Below are 16,689 nucleotides of genomic sequence, written 5' to 3' on the forward strand. Positions count from 1 at the left end.
CGAACCACCTCAACTGGCTCCTTTCGACGCAAAGGAGCAAGGACTCTACTCCGAGTCCCTCACGGATGACTGAGCTTCTTACCCTATCTCTAAGGGAGACGCCAGCCACCCTCCTGAGGAAACCCATTTCGGCCGCTTGCACCCGCGACCTCGTTTTTTCGGTCATGACCCAACCCTCATGACTATAGGTGAGAGTAGGAACGAAGATTGAACGGTAGATCGAGAGCTTTGCCTTCCGGCTCAGCTCTCTTTTCGTCACAACGGTGCGGTAAAGCGAATGCAATACCGCCCCTGCTGCTCCGATTCTCCGACCAATCTCACGTTCCATCGTCCCCTCACTCGCGAACAAGACCCCGAGATACTTAAACTCCTTCACTTGGGGTAAGGACTCATTCCCTACCCGGAGTAGGCAATCCATCGGTTTCCTGCTGAGAACCATGGCCTCAGATTTAGAGGTGCCGATTCTCATCCCGACTGCGTCACACTCGGCTGCGAGCCTCGAGTGTCTCCGTCATTAATGAAGCTGAGCTTTAAGCTTTTAACGTGACGTCTCAGCGTCCCACATCTCAGACATGACCGTCCCACACGAGGCGGATTCATCCCGCTAGCTTCACCTTCACACTCAAAACCTTTTCTCAGTTTCATTTGAGTTCTTAAAAAGATCTGAAAATGTTTGTCCACTTCCTGTCGCCGTCCTTAACGAGACGTTTAGTGACCCCCGTCTGTGACTACATTACCCAGAACACCACAGAAACAAACGTGTAAACAAACCCAGTGTTTTTTATTTGTTCAGAGGTTACAGCAGGAAAACAACACCAGAGAGGAAGAAGAAGAAGAGGAGAGGAGAGGGGGATTGTGGGTAATATAACTGATTACTACTAACATCAGCGTGCAGACACGCACACACACACAGGAAGTCAGCAGAGAGGATCATGGGAAGCTGTCGTCGTCATCTTCGGCCATTTCTTTGGCAAACTCCAGATCCTGCTGCTCACGCTCCCGACGCTCCTGAACGCACCACAAACACACACATATATATATATATATATATTAGTAATAATGATAAATATGATGCTTTATTTATTTATATATATGTGTGTGTGTGTGTGTGTGTGTGTGTGTGTGTGTGTGTGCGTGTGACCAACAGGGTCTGAAATGAACTGTTTCCACTTCCTGCCACTGTATCAGGTCAGTATTATTTTATCTGCACTAAATGAAGGAATAACATTTTAGATCTGATGTCATTCAATGTTCAATATATTTTACATAAAAACATGATATTCATGTTAAATGACAGTTATAATGACACCGTGTCTTCTGGTGGAGGGAGGGTAGTGTACACATTACTGTACTTTGTTATTGTCATCTATAGTGGTTCTTTACATAAAAACAATTCAAATGATGATGTAAATATGTGATTAAGAACAAGCTGTTTAGAGCCGTTAGAGGTTCAACAGCTCATAACTCTCTCTCTAATATCTATTTTATATTGATGTGAATCATCTCCTAACTACTGGATTTATTCAAGTTTCTCACCAACACTACATTTTACGAGATTACATTTGAACACATCATGATAACGTTGTAATTTACCTTCACCCAATAGTCATTTTACTGATCGGGATGTCACGAGAACTGAGTACTCTTCTTCTACAGTAGCAAAGGAACCGTACTAGGGATGTTAATAATTAACCGTTTAACGCTATCGGTTAAAAGATATATTAATAATGAACTCAAAAGCTGAGCGGCTCGTCTCTTTAAGGAGAAAAGCTGGTCCACCTTAACAGTCCACCTTAAGAGGCGGAACCGGAGTTGCAGGATACAGGAAGTCGGCTCCGTCTCTCCGGCTCGCTGTAGCGGAGCGGAGGAGTTGTAGTTTCATAGCATTTATTCACCGACAAATAAACTGTACACACACTGCTATACCTACGTTCACAGCTAGAACGCCGCCAACAACCTCACACTCACCGCCAACACGCGCGCACACGCGCACACACACGCACGATGCCTGTAACGGTCGTTGGTAGCGATGTGACGGTGAGGAACATTTCCCACCGGTTAATAAACTGGTGACATCACCGGTGTCACCGATTACACCGGACATTTTACAAGAAAAGATGACGTTGAATATGTGCAGAGCGCAGACTCTGATCTGTACCGGCAGGTGGCGGTGGGTCTGACCTCTCCGGTGGCGCTTTCGCTGCGGGGGTCTACCTGGCGCCGCTGCTCCATCCGCCTCGCAGCGATTACCTCATTAACGTTATGGCTCCCTTGTAGCGTCGGGATTAAACGTGACATATTGCCAAATAGGTGAGTTTACTTTTAGCTTCGACACTAAATCCTCTGTCATCTCTCGGTCCGTCGAGTCTCTCTCGTCCCGCGTGTGAAATATGAAACCTGATATTCACGGTCAGTACGTAGCATCCATCGTCTGACTATTGATTGATAACACGTGGATAGAGTGTTGGAAAGGGGGAGAGAGAGAAATGACATGCGGAAAGGACCACAGGCCGGATTCGAACCCGGGTCCACCGCTGCTAGGACGGAGCCTTGGCGATACATGGGCGCTCGCTCTACCGACTGAGCTAACCAGCCGCCCATGCCTCTGTTTTTAGTAATGTTCAAATGTTTTTAATAAAAGAGGGCGTGTTGAATTTATTGATGATTTCTTGTTGTTGTTTTTACCGTGGTATCGAATTGGATATCGAGAATCGTGGAAGTTCACTGGTAGTGGTATCGACTACTAGATTTCTGGTATCGTGACATCTGTATTTACTGAACAGAGCTTGAACGCCTCATAATAATAACTCAATGGGACCCCCATTAACGTCAGTAGCTCCGTCATTTAACCAATCAGGACTGAGCTGCTAACGGCTGCTAACAGCTAACGTTACTAACTCTCCTCCTGATGATGACATCACAGATTAGTTGTCCTCAGTGTCTCATTATCAGGAATCAATAGTGTTCATCCCTTCAAATTTAGCAGCGTCATGCTGCTGAGCACTTTATTACTGAAACATGACACAGCGTAAGTCTGAGTCATTGTGCAGCGTAACTGTCTGACAGCAGCAATTAGAGGAACTGAGACACGGAGATTCTAGAGAACATGACAAGTATGAACCCGTTTCCACGGAAACCTGTTCTCTAGTCCCGTCCTCAGCGTTTTCTCCATCTGCTGAAGTGACGGACAGCCGGATGATTTTATCCTCCGCTGACTACAACTAACCCGCATCTGGTGGGGGGGGCTTTAACACCCTGGTGACCAGGTCTGTGTGACCAGGTGTGTGTTTGTGTGACCAGGTCTCTGTGACCAGGTGTGTGTGTGTGTGTGTGTGTGTGTGACCAGGTGTGTGTGTGTGTGTGTGTGTGTGTGACCAGGTGTGTGTGTGTGTGTGTGTGTGACCAGGTGTATGTGTGTGACCAGGTAGGTGTGACCAGGTGTGTGTGTGTGTGTGTGTGTGTGTGTGTGTGTGAGACCAGGTAGGTGTGACCAGGTGTGTGTGTGTGTTACCTCTGCTGACTCCAGGTCTTTGTTGTAAGCTTTAGGAGGAAACCTCATGGCCTGCAGGAGGAGACACACACAGATCAGCTGAAGCTCTTCTTCTCTTTAACAAACACTCATCTGACATTTAAGGTCATTCACATTATTATTAATAATAATAGTTATTAATACACGGCTGTGTTGAATACTCCATTCTGATTGGTCAATCACGTCGTTCTACGCTCTGTTATTTCTTTATAGCAGACCGTTGCCATGGACGCAGCTCTGATGTGGGACTCTGGAGGACCGTTTATGTGTCAAATTATTGATTTCTTCAGTCAGTAGCCGTGATAATGTCCAGCTAGCCGGTCATTATTCACAATAATAACCGGCTAGCTGGACATTATCTAACATTACAGTTAACAGGAAGGACAAACTGATACAACTCGTCTTCCTGTAGGGAGTCTAAAAACACATTTAAAACAAACTCTTACAAACATAGAAACAGCGTGATGTCACTGTCCAGGTCGGTGTGTCTCACCTGGACAGACATGTTGTGTGTGTCTCAGGTGTGTGTACAGGTGTGTGTCCAGGTGTGTATGTCTCACCTTGACAGACATGTTGTGGATGTCCAGGCAGAAGGAGATCCTCTGGTGGAAGGCCAGCTGAGGCTCTCTGGTCCCGTAGATGTCCATGGTTTCTTTTGATTGGACGAAGCCTTTCTCGTGGTTGATGCTCGCCTCGATCACGCCGTCACGGATCGCCTGAAGGACACACGGGACAAACACAGTTCAGTCGGGTAGAACTTCTTCTTCGGTCTATTATTGAACATTTCTATCTGCAGTTCAGCTGTGAGCCACATGAGGGAGCTGAAAGTTCCTACTGTTCTGATGACCCTGAATCTATCATGAGGGGAGACGTTCACTCTGTTCTACTGATGAGAACCTGTTAACCCTTCACTACCATTCTGCCCTCTTTATTCAGGGGGTCCAAGGGGTCTTTAGGGGGTTACAGGAGGTCTTTAGGGGGTTACAGGAGGTCTTTAGGGGGTTGCAGGGGGTCATTAGGGGGTTACAGGAAGTCTTTAGGGGGGTCCAGGGAGTCTTTAGGGGGTCTTTAGGACAGTGTTTCGTGGAGGTCAGACTGACTTTGTCTTTAATAGTGAGGATGACTTTGAATGTTTCCTCGTTACCTTGGCGACGATGAACTCGGCGTCCTCTGGACTGTCCAGCTGCAGTTTCTGAGCGATGTCGGCCAGAGAGATCCGAGAGTACGACAGGCTGATCATACGGACGCCTGAACACACACATCAGATCACATCAGACTGAGAACACACACACACACACACACACACACACACACACACACACACACAGGGTAACATGTGACATCAGAGGCGGCCTGTGATTGGCTCACCGGTCTTGATGACGTTGTGTCTCAGGCGGATGATGAGCGTGTACGTCCCGTCGGTCTGGAACTTCTCCCCAAACTGCTCCAACACCTGGTTGAACTTGGCCAGGTTACCTGTTCTCACCGCTGAATTCATAATATAATAAACATAATTACATGATTAATATAATCATAATTAATGAAAATACTACAAAAAACATTTCAAATATAACAACAACATTTGAATACCTCAAACAAATAACCAGTGTGTGTATAAATACTGACCCTGAGTCAGCAGGAAGTAGGGCATCAGTGACCTCTTCAGCGACGGCTGTCTGAACTGAAGCCTGTCAGGAATCTCTCCCAACAACAACTCCACCACGATCAGCAGCTTGTGGACCTGATCACAGATCAATACGTCTGTTAGCACTCAGAGAACTCAGGTTACACTGTAGTAACCAGCAGAAATATCCATTCACCTACAGTATGTATCGGGATTATTTATTTTATCATTTCTAAACAGATATTTTAATGCCAGAATCGATTTAACACGGGTAATAACACGGGGTAATAACACGGGGTAATAACGTTATGTAATAACACGGGGTAATAACGTTATGTAATAACACGGGGTAATAACACGGGGTAATAACGTTATGTAATAACACGGGGTAATAACGTTATGTAATAACACGGGGTAATAACACGGGGTAATAACACGGGTAATAACACGGGTAATAACACGGGTAATAACACGGGGTAATAACACGGGGTAATAACACGGGGTAATAACGTTATGTAATAACACGGGGTAATAACACGGGGTAATAACACGGGGTAATAACGTTATGTAATAACACGGGGTAATAACGTTATGTAATAACACGGGGTAATAACACGGGGTAATAACGTTATGTAATAACACGGGGTAATAACGTTATGTAATAACACGGGGTAATAACGTTATGTAATAACACGGGGTAATAACACGGGGTAATAACGTTATGTAATAACACGGGGTAATAACACGGGGTAATAACACGGGGTAATAACGTTATGTAATAACACGGGGTAATAACGTTATGTAATAACACGGGGTAATAACACGGGGTAATAACGTTATGTAATAACACGGGGTAATAACGTTATGTAATAACACGGGGTAATAACACGGGGTAATAACACGGGGTAATAACACGGGTAATAACACGGGTAATAACACGGGTAATAACACGGGGTAATAACACGGGGTAATAACACGGGGTAATAACGTTATGTAATAACACGGGGTAATAACACGGGGTAATAACGTTATGTAATAACACGGGGTAATAACGTTATGTAATAACACGGGGTAATAACGTTATGTAATAACACGGGGTAATAACACGGGGTAATAACACGGGGTAATAACACGGGTAATAACACGGGGTAATAACACGGGGTAATAACACGGGGTAATAACACGGGGTAATAACGTTATGTAATAACACGGGGTAATAACACGGGGTAATAACACGGGGTAATAACACGGGGTAATAACGTTATGTAATAACACGGGGTAATAACACGGGGTAATAACACGGGGTAATAACGTTATGTAATAACACGGGGTAATAACACGGGGTAATAACGTTATGTAATAACACGGGGTAATAACGTTATGTAATAACACGGGGTAATAACGTTATGTAATAACACGGGGTAATAACGTTATGTAATAACACGGGGTAATAACACGGGGTAATAACACGGGTAATAACACGGGTAATAACACGGGTAATAACACGGGTTAATAACACGGGGTAATAACGTTATGTAATAACACGGGGTAATAACACGGGTAATAACACGGGGTAATAACACGGGGTAATAACACGGGGTAATAACACGGGGTAATAACGTTATGTAATAACACGGGGTAATAACACGGGGTAATAACAGGTAATAACATATGTAATAACAGTTGTGTGTATCAGTGTGTAACAGACCGTCTGTTTGAAGCCCACTGCCGTGTGTTGTGGAGCTTTCCTCAGAGCGTTGGTCAGAGTCCTTCGAGCCTCAGAGTACTCCAACTGGATCGCCTTAATACGACCTGCAGGTCACATGACACACAGGTGAACACACAGGTGAACACACATACACAACACCAACTCTGAATTATAAATAAATATAAAACACTAATAAAGTTGACAGGTACAGGTATGGGTCTCACCTGTGTAGTACAGGTATGGGTCTCACCTGTGTAGTACAGGTATGGGTCTCACCTGTGTAGTACAGGTATGGGTCTCACCTGTGTAGTACAGGTATCGGTCTCACCTGTGTAGTACAGGTATCGGTCTCACCTGTGTAGTACAGGTATCGGTCTCACCTGTGTAGTACAGGTATCGGTCTCACCTGTGTAGTACAGGTATCGGTCTCACCTGTGTAGTACAGGTATCGGTCTCATCTGTGTAGTACAGGTATAGGTCTCACCTGTGTAGTACAGGTATCAGGTATCAGTCTCACCTGTGTAGTACAGGTATCGGTCTCACCTGTGTAGTACAGGTATCGGTCTAACCTGTGTAGTACAGGTATCGGTCTCACCTGTGTAGTACAGGTATCGGTCTAACCTGTGTAGTACAGGTATCGGTCTCACCTGTGTAGTACAGGTATCAGGTATCGTCTCACCTGTGTAGTACAGGTATAGGTCTCACCTGTGTAGTACAGGTATCAGGTATCAGTCTCACCTGTGTAGTACAGGTATCAGGTATCGGTCTCACCTGTGTAGTACAGGTATCAGGTATCGGTCTCACCTGTGTAGTACAGGTATCGGTCTCACCTGTGTAGTACAGGTATCGGTCTCACCTGTGTAGTACAGGTATCGGTCTCACCTGTGTAGTACAGGTATCGGTCTCACCTGTGTAGTACAGGTATCAGACTCACCTGTGTAGTACAGGTATCAGGTATCAGACTCACCCGTGTAGTACAGGTATCTGGCCCACTCGTTGTTGTTGGCGAGTTCAGGGAACACTGATTTGGACACCAGCTTCTCGGCCTGGTCGTACAGGTTGAAGTGCAGGTAGTTCCTCAGCAGCAGGTTCAGGAGGACGGCCTGACCGTCAGCGTCGTGACGAAGAGTCGCCGTACGCAGACGAGTGTGGAGGAAACTGAAGAGTTCAACACAGAGACAGAGACAGACAGACAGACAGACAGACAGAGAGAGAGAGAGAGAAAGAGAGAAAGAGCGAAAGAGCGAGATAGAGAGAGAGAGATTATAATCAGCATCAAGAGATTCATCATTCGTAGGCATCTCTTCCTCACTTTCATTTTCATTGTCATAGTTATTCTCATTTGGCCCAGATTCTGGTGAGGTGATGATCTTCAGTCACTTCCAGCTGATCGTCCATTTCTCCCGGCCCTGCTTGTGAGCCATCTATCTTTCGAAGCCTGGAGTGAGGTACGCGAACATAGGTGCCTCCGTGCCTCACAAATATCCCCACACCATCTTGGCCGTTGATCACACCTGGACCTTTCCATTCTGTACAATCCATCCGTTTGTAGTAGACTTTGTCGCCCGTCTCGTATCGGTCATCAACGGGCCGCAGTTGTTTACGAAGCGCTCTTCGGTTCCTTTCAGAGCATTCAGCTTCTGTAGATGCTCTTCTTGCAGCATGTGATGCTGCGTTGTGCTGGGCTAGCCAGGTATTCATGTTAGTGCCCTCTAGAGCTGGTGGCTTATCAGTGAGAACTGAAGGCAGATCTGGGTTCTGTCCGAACACCAGCTGGTAAGGACTGGAGTCATGCACATTGTGCATAGAGTTTTTTGCCATTAATGCCCAGTCTAGGGCTGTCTTCCAGTCGCATCCATTGTCTCTCGTCACTTTCAACAGGATTTCAGTGAGGGTTTGATTATGCCTTTCCAAAAGCCCGTTGCTCCATGGACTATAAGCTGCAGTTGTCTTCACTTCAATGTTGAAGCTTTCAGCCATGTTTCTCATTTCTTCGTTGTTGAATTCCCCCCCATTGTCACTGAACAGTCTGCGTGGAGGACCATGAACACTTATCCAGCAATGAATAAAGTGTTTCACAATCTCCCTGGGTTTCTTAGTGGTGACAATGCTCCCTGCATTGAAGCGTGTGAAGTGGTCAATGGCGTGCAGGTACCACACTCCTGTCTCTAGCTCATGTAAGTCCACAGCTACAGTGTCATTGTAGGTTGAGGCCATAGCCAAACCTACTGCCGGCCTTTGCTTTGGTTTCCTATATCTGATGCATGTCTCACAGTTGTTCACAATGTCCTGGAGAATTGTGGTGCCTTCATCATCATCATTACCTGAACAGGCCCGTAGGTCTTTCAGTCTGTCGGCTGAAGCATGTCCAAACTGTTTGTGTAGTTTCAACAGAACTTTCAGTTTTTCCTTTGTTGTCAGTCACAGTTTGGATCTCGTTTTCATCAGTGTTACTCTCATCTCTTATGTTCACACAATAATGTCCTGAAAAGGTGAGTTCAAGTTTCACTGGTTGCTTAAACATAGTCGCTTTGTCATTTTCAATGTCCAAAACAGCACCTGCTCTTTTCAGTGAAAGTTTGCTTAAAAGCAACGGCATATCTACTGGGACAACTTCTGTTTCAATTTTACATTTAGTCTGTCCTATCATAGCTGGAATTTTGACTTTTTTAGTAGAATGAACAATTTTCCCATCACCAAGCTTGAATGATCTTACACTCTTTGTGTCCTTCATTTTCAATAGCTCACTCTGTGTTAGTCCACTGACGTAATCATCAAGCCATTTTTCTCCACACACAGTTCTGGTGCGAGCTGTGTCAATCACAGCCGATCCTAAGGATTCCACCATGAAGATCTCTGTGTCAGACAATGATTCTTTGACAACAAAGTAATGTTGCATTCTTCAACATCTGTCAGTCTCTCATCCTCAGTCAATTTTGCATGTTCATTTTTGTGTGCACAGTCCTTTACCCAGTGATATGTGCTTTGGCAGCCTGCACATCTTCTTCTTTTTTTACAAATCTGATTGGATTTGTGCCCTCAACAGCCGCAGAAAAGTGTGAAGCTGACTTGCTTTCAAACCTGCCGGTGAAGCGTGTGTAGTAGGCAGAGTCAGCAGAATCAGCAGCATCTCCTCTCACACGCAGCTCACGAGCGCCCTCTAGTGGCGTATCATCGCCAAAGATCCTCTTCAAGGCCGACTTCATTCTAACAAACAAGAGGTTTGGACAGGCGATAAGCACCAACTGTTTGCCTTTAACATTAAGTCCAGCAGTATCTAGTAGCTTGAAAGCCAACACAGCATCTGGAAGCGCCATTTTAAACGTACTTATTCTGTTGTATCCCCGTTCAAAATCGACAATGTAATCAACCATAGAGACGCCATTTTCTCTCGTGAAGTGGTCAAACTCTGTGTAGGCTTTGTACTGGCGATCCTTTTCCTCTTTCAAAAACACAGAATCCAATTTTGTGAGAAGTGAAGTTATTCTGTCATCTTTGTTCAAATCCACTGCAGCGATTTCCAGCGCACTGTCCCTCGCTCCTCCCGTCAGCGACAAGGCAACTGCCAAAGCCTGCTTCTTCTTCTCCAGGTCGGTAACAAGCCTCCAGATTTCGATCTAATTTTTCCAACTTTCGTATGACTTCTTCTCGTCATACGGCGGCGGAACTTTGTAACTGTCAGCGGACATCCTCTGCTACCAATGTTAGCTCATTAACTCCAACGACAACTTTGCATATTCAGACTTTACTCCAACTTGAGCTCGACATCAACAACAGCGGCTACAGCCAGCACATCAACAAAACCCAAAGTAAAACACTTAACACATGCGCAGTAGGTAACCAAGCACTTAACACCGTCAGCTCCGTTCTCTTTATCCATCCATGGTCAGCTCCATCGGCGCCGTTTCAATGCAGAGAACACAAATGTCAGTATCTGGGTGCTCTACAGTCGTAGCGTCGGCCCATTTGACCACGGAGACGAGAGCGACGGCCGGCTACACCGCCACGTTACCGCCATACTATAACGTTTCCTGCTAACTTTTTTGCATTTTTCGGGGATATTTAGCAGACATTTTTCAGCCTTTTATTCAGACATAATTCAGACTTTTGTTTGAACATATTTCTGCCTTTTTTGGACGTATTTTGGCCTTTTTTAAAGATTTGTTTTCAGACACATTTCGGCTTTTTCAGCCTTTGTTCTGACTTATTTTCCAGACATATTTTGGCCTTTTTTAGACGTTAGCATGCAGCTTTAGCTCTGCTCTGTCTAGCTCTGCTTTTCCTGTCAATGTGTGAAACCCAAAGTGTTTCCATCCTTTACTGGATGTGTAGTGTTTACCACGCTGGATTTAACATGGGAGGGTGCAGGTCGTATCCACGCTGACCCTCCAACGCTTTACACTCTCTGAGGTTTGTTTTGGTTGACGGATACGGAACGTGCGTGCGTACCTGCGCATGGTGTCGAACTGCTTGAGGAACTCGTACACTCTGGCGTGGTAATAGTAACACTTAGCAGCGACCAGATCCAGAGCTCTGCGGTTCTTAGAGCCGATCTTCTGCAGCAGGTCATCAGACACTTTCTGAGCCTGAAACAAACACACACACACCACCATCATCTTCATCACCACCATCATCATCATCACCATCATGACTGTGTTGACTACGTTTACATGCTCACTGATATTCCTCTGTTATTCTGAATATGACAGTACAGTGAATGTGATAGGAGTCACGTAAACAGCAGATTATGAATTATTATTCTGAAGGTCTGTCAGACAGACAGACAGACAGACAGACAGACAGACAGAGAGACAGACAGACAGACCTCGGTGTATCTCTTGTTGTTGGTCAGGTGAACCACCAGCAGCAGCTGCAGGTAAGCTTCCACCTCCGGCAGCAGAGGAGCTGACGCTGCTTTACCGGTCCTCGGACGAAACTGGACGTCTCCGTCCGCCATCTCCATCGGCTGACAGACAGATGGACAGAGAGACAGACAGGTATCAATACTGATCAGCTGATCACGTTTCCTGTGTTCAGACATTATACTTCGTCTCAAAGCAGGTTCATATTAGTAAATATTATTTTGGTTTTGGAGCTAAAACTCAGAATCGTCTGTGAACCAAACGTCTGTGTTTCAGACTGAAACACGACTGCATTTATTATTAAATTAATGATTTTAATAAGGAATTATTTGGTTGATAATGAGTTAAAACATAAAGAGAGACACACACTGCAGCTTCTCGTCTCCTTCAGTCGTTTCTCTTTTTCTGTCTGAACTGAATTCTATAGAATCCAGATAGAGTTCAGTTTGTGAGGATCTGAGAGGGGAACTTCTGCAGCGGGACGTTTTTATTTGATAAATTACTCTCAAAGATTATTTAATGATTCAAATAAATATTGATTAACTCTCTGCCGACTGATGGTTTCAGAATGTTTTCATTATGGTTATTAGAAGGATAATCAACAGGCTGATGGATACTAGAATCCAGCGTGGAGCCTCACCTCCTCCAGGAAGCCCAGCAGGAAGTCTCTGGTGGTGATGTTGTTGGTGAAGAAGCCAAAGATGGCTTTATGCAGCACGTTGGTGTTGAGACGACGGCTGGTCGACGGCAACGCCCGCAGAGCTCGCAGCACGAACCGCGGCTCCTTACCCGACACCGCCTTCTCTATCTGCTTCACATGCTCCTTAATGTCTGAGGAAGAGGAGGAGAGGAAGATCAGAGGAAGATCAGAGAAGAGGAGCAGTTACAGACTCATACGGAAATTAATTAATCATTTTACACATTTTAGCTCCAGATTGAGTTGTCACAAAACACAGAATGTGTGTGTGTGTATGTATATATATATATATGTATATATATATATACAGTGGAGGAAATAAGTATTTGATCCCTTGCCGATTTTGTAAGTTTGCCCACTTACAAAGAAAAGAACGGTCTATATTTTAATGGTTTATTTTAACAGTGAGACAGAATATAAAAAAAAAATCCAGAAAATCACATCATATAAAAGTTAAAAATTGATTTGCATTTGATTGTGGGAAATAAGTATTTGATCCCCTAGCAAAACATGACTCAGTACTTGGTGGAGAAACGTTGTTGGCAAGCACAGAGGTCAGACGTTTCTTGTAGTTGGTCACCAGGTTTGCGAACATCTCAGGGGGGATTTTGGTCCACTCCTTTTTGCAGATCATCTCCAAATCCTTAAGGTTTCGAGGCTGTCGCTTGGCAACTCGAAGCTTCAGCTCCCTCCACAGATTTGATATGGAATTAAGGTCCGGAGACTGGCTAGGTCACTCCATGACCTTAATGTGCTTCTTCTTGAGCCACTCCTTTGCTGCCTTGGTCGTATGTTTTGGGTCATTGTCGTGCTGGAAGACACATCCACGTCCCATTTTCAGTGTCCTGGCTGAGGGAAGAAGGTTGTCGCCCAACATTTCAAGGTACATGGCCCCGTCCATCCTCCCTTCGATGCGGTGAAGTCGTCCTGTCCCCGTAGCAGAGAAACACCCCCAAAGCATAATGTTTCCACCTCCATGCTTGACGGTGGGGATGGTGTTCTCGGGGTTATAGTCAGCATTTCTCTTCCTCCAAATACGGCGAGTTGAGTTGATGCCAGAGAGCTTGATTTTGGTCTCATCTGACCACATCACCTTCTCCCAAGCCTTCTCTGAATCATTCAGGTGTTCATTGGCAAACAGACGGGCCTGTACATGTTCCTTCTTGAGCAGGGGGACATTGCGGGCGCTGCAGGATTTTAATCCGTTACGGTGTAGTGTGTTACCAATGGTTTTCTTGGTGATTGTGGTCCCAGCTGTCTTGCGATCATTAAGAAGTTCCTCCCGTGTAGTTCTGGGCTGATCCCTCACCTTTCTCATGATCATCGATACCCCACGAGACGAGATCTTGCGTGGAGCCCCAGACCGAGGGCGATTGATGGTCATTTTGTGTTTCTTCCATTTCCGAATAATAGCACCAACAGTTGTCTCCTTCTCACAAAGCTGCTTGCTGATGGTCTTGTAGCCCATTCCAGCCTTGTGCAGGTCTACAATCTTGTCCCTGACGTCCTTAGACAGCCCTTTGGTCTTGCCCATGGTGGAGAGGTTGGGATCTGATTGTGGACAGTTGTCTTTTATACAGGTCACGAGTTGAGATTCGGAGTACTTTCTTAAAGCGAGGACTAATCTAACCGGTCTGTGGGGGCCAGAATTCTTGCTGGTTGCTAGGGGATCAAATACTTATTTCCCACAATAAAATACAAATCAATTTATAACTTTTATATGATTTTCTGGATTTTTTTTTTATATTCTGTCTCACTGTTAAAATAAACCATTAAAATTATAGACGTTCTTTTCTTTGTCAGGGCAAACTTACAAAATCGGCAAGGGATCAAATACTTATTTCCTCCACTGTATATACATTAATCATAAACATCTAACAGAACATCACAGCTCGACTTCATCATGTAGCTGCTCAATAATAATATAATATTAAGAATATCAACAGCTGGTTCTAACAGATGTCTCAGATTAATGGATGATGTCATCATTATAACTTTAACAGTTTTATATTATTTTATATTAAATAAAGATTTAACTTGTTATTTCACATGAGGTGGTCTAGAGTGGACCTGGTCTGAGGTGGTCTAGAGTGGACCTGGTCTGATGTGGTCTAGAGTGGTCTAGAGTGGACCTGGTCTGAGGTGGTCTAGAGTGGACCTGGTCTGAGGTGGTCTGAGGTGGTCTAGAGTGGACCTGGTCTGAGGTGGTCTAGAATGGTCTACAGTGGACCTGGTCTGATGTGGTCTAGAGTGAACCTGGTCTGAAGTGGTCTGATGTGGTCTAGAGTGGACCTGGTCTGAGGTGGTTTTAGAGTGGACCTGGTCTGAGGTGGTCTATAGTGGACCTGGTCTCATAACCGGTTAGCTTCATCACACCGGTCGTTAGCCGCTGATGCTAACATGCTAACCGGTGAACAGGCTGCTGTACCGGAGTGTCCCGGTTCTGTTCCCGGTTCTGTTCCCGGTTCTGTTCCCGGTTCTGTTCCCGGGTGAGTGTATCTTACCGTCCAGCGTCAGGCTGTCCGTCTCTCTGGGAGGTTTAGCCGGGTTAGCTGAGTCCTCCTCCGGCATCTCCACGTCCTGCGGCTCCGGGCCCGGATCCTTCTGGTCCTTCAGGTCCTTCTGGTCCTTCTTAGAGTCCCGGCCTCCCGCCTTGTCCCCCCGCCGCTTAGCCGCCGTCTCCTTCATGAAGACAAACCGCGAAGAGTCCCGATAGAAACACTAAACCTGCACCTGCAGATCTGCAGCGTCACCGAGCTAACGGCTAACAGCTAACGGCTAACAGCTAACGGCTAACGGCTAACGGCTAACAGCTAACAGCTAACGGCTAACTGAGGCTGAGCTAACTGAGCTAACAACAGGAGCTAACTGAGCTAACTGAGCTAACTGCGCTAACAACAGGAGCTAACAACAAGAGCTAACTGAGCTAACTGAGCTAACAACAGGCGCTAACTGTTTATATACCAGCAGCAGCACGGTGACTGGCAACTACTGAGGAGCAAAGCATTGTGGGATACTTTAAGATGATCGCAGAAAACAGCAGAGCAGACACAGCTAATCGATACCAGACCGATCGATTCAGTCCTCCTGGAAACCTGAATTGTAAACATCTTTGTTATTTCTTTTCTAAATGACAGTATCCATAGTAACAGCAGAAAACATTAAAAACATTTACATACAGAAGCATAGTGAAAACATGAACAAAGAGCTGTCAAACATAAAAGGACAACAGAAATGAAACTAAACAAACATAACATAAAAAACACAATCAAAATAAATAAATATATAGATAATAATAAAAAAAGACCACGCGAGAGTATGACAATAATTTCACTTAAAAACATTAAAGATATTGCATACATTCATTGTTTTCATTGCTTTTTTGTTTTGTGAGGAAGAAATTGTTGACAGATATAATTCCATTTCTTTCATAAATACAAAGAAATTAGGCTTTTTTATTGTAAATGTACACTTGTGAATGTGGAACTTTGCAAGAATTAAATTAAACATCTTTTTAGGAACACCAGCGTTGGCCTCCCTGAGTCACACACAAAAAACATTACTACTACTACTACTAATAATAATAATAATTATACAAATTGTCAATATTTGTGTGTTTTAAATATGGAATGCACTCAGTAATATGTGTAATTTGATTGTAATGTGATTATATTTTGTATTAATAATCTGAATCTGTAAAGTAACTGAAGTTGTCAGATAAATGTAGTGGAGTAATGTTATCTAATATGTCCCTCTGAGATGTAGTGGAGGAGAAAGTAGAAAGTATCAGAACATGGAAATACTCAAGTAAAGTAGAAGTACCTCAAAATTGTATTTAAGTACTTAGTTATATTCCACCACTGAGTACATTTTATACTGTTGTGTTTTTCAAAGCATTATTTACTCTTCTTGTTGGAATAAAATAATTGTTAATTATTTAACTGCAAAGTAGTAATGTGTTTTTGATACCTTCACTTTGTTTGCATTAAATCACTCCGGGAGGTTTGCTGAAATTGATTGGATGTGGCACCACAGCCCTACCTAGAAACATTTCCACCAGCCGCCACTGGAACACACCATAAACTAACAAACGAGCAGATAATAAAATAAATATATAAAGACATAGATTCATGTTTTGATCTGTGTAAACACACATTCAAACAGAATTCTTATTATATTATTATTTCTATATTTGATGACAAATTGAAGCATGAAAAACAATTAAAAAAAAAACATTAATTAAATACAATTAGTTCATACAATAAAATA

General features: G+C 44.2%; 1 protein-coding gene and 2 long non-coding RNA genes across 8 annotated transcripts; 2 read left to right on the forward strand and 1 right to left on the reverse strand.

Annotated features, from left to right (window-relative positions):
* Nucleotides 1–762: 762 nt before the first annotated feature.
* psmd3 (proteasome 26S subunit, non-ATPase 3) lies at nt 763–15,448 on the reverse strand. Of its 5 annotated transcripts, XM_074657152.1 has the most exons (14): nt 15,335–15,376; nt 15,277–15,290; nt 14,925–15,186; nt 12,364–12,554; nt 11,687–11,827; nt 11,311–11,447; nt 7,829–8,019; nt 6,862–6,965; nt 5,156–5,270; nt 4,898–5,017; nt 4,674–4,777; nt 4,090–4,245; nt 3,512–3,562; nt 763–1,008 (listed from the first exon to the last, which is right to left on the reverse strand). In XM_074657152.1, exons 3-14 carry the CDS (start codon nt 15,106–15,108, stop codon nt 931–933), a joined length of 1,572 nt encoding a protein of 523 aa, XP_074513253.1. In that variant the 5' UTR covers nt 15,109–15,186; nt 15,277–15,290; nt 15,335–15,376; the 3' UTR covers nt 763–930. The 5 variants fall into 5 exon arrangements, with proteins under 5 accessions (XP_074513253.1, XP_074513251.1, XP_074513255.1 ...); XM_074657150.1 differs by lacking the exon at nt 15,277–15,290 and having other exon boundaries at nt 14,925–15,198; nt 15,333–15,448; XM_074657154.1 differs by having other exon boundaries at nt 14,925–15,191; nt 15,246–15,370.
* LOC141781412 (uncharacterized) lies at nt 3,162–3,459 on the forward strand. Of its 2 annotated transcripts, XR_012596863.1 has the most exons (3): nt 3,162–3,300; nt 3,347–3,364; nt 3,407–3,459. It is a non-coding gene; the product is annotated as an uncharacterized LOC141781412 (long non-coding RNA). The 2 variants fall into 2 exon arrangements; XR_012596862.1 differs by having other exon boundaries at nt 3,347–3,459.
* Nucleotides 6,992–7,704, forward strand: LOC141781413 (uncharacterized). The gene is made up of 3 exons (XR_012596864.1): nt 6,992–7,072; nt 7,366–7,391; nt 7,620–7,704. It is a non-coding gene; the product is annotated as an uncharacterized LOC141781413 (long non-coding RNA).
* Nucleotides 15,449–16,689: the final 1,241 nt, after the last annotated feature.

Source organism: Sebastes fasciatus, chromosome 13 (assembly GCF_043250625.1).
Source record: "Sebastes fasciatus isolate fSebFas1 chromosome 13, fSebFas1.pri, whole genome shotgun sequence".
In the NCBI taxonomy this organism is placed as follows: Eukaryota; Metazoa; Chordata; class Actinopteri; order Perciformes; family Sebastidae; genus Sebastes; species Sebastes fasciatus.

Bases quoted from the DNA above. Each gene is read 5' to 3' on its own strand.
- psmd3 (XM_074657150.1), bottom strand. From the start codon at position 15,108: ATGAAGGAGACGGCGGCTAAGCGGCGGGGGGACAAGGCGGGAGGCCGG. The intron at 11,828-12,363 runs GTGAGGCTCCAC...TCTGTCTGTCAG, and splicing joins TGCTGGGCTTCCTGGAGGAG to CCGATGGAGATGGCGGACGG. The intron at 4,778-4,897 runs GTGAGCCAATCA...GTGTGTGTTCAG, and splicing joins ACACAACGTCATCAAGACCG to GCGTCCGTATGATCAGCCTG.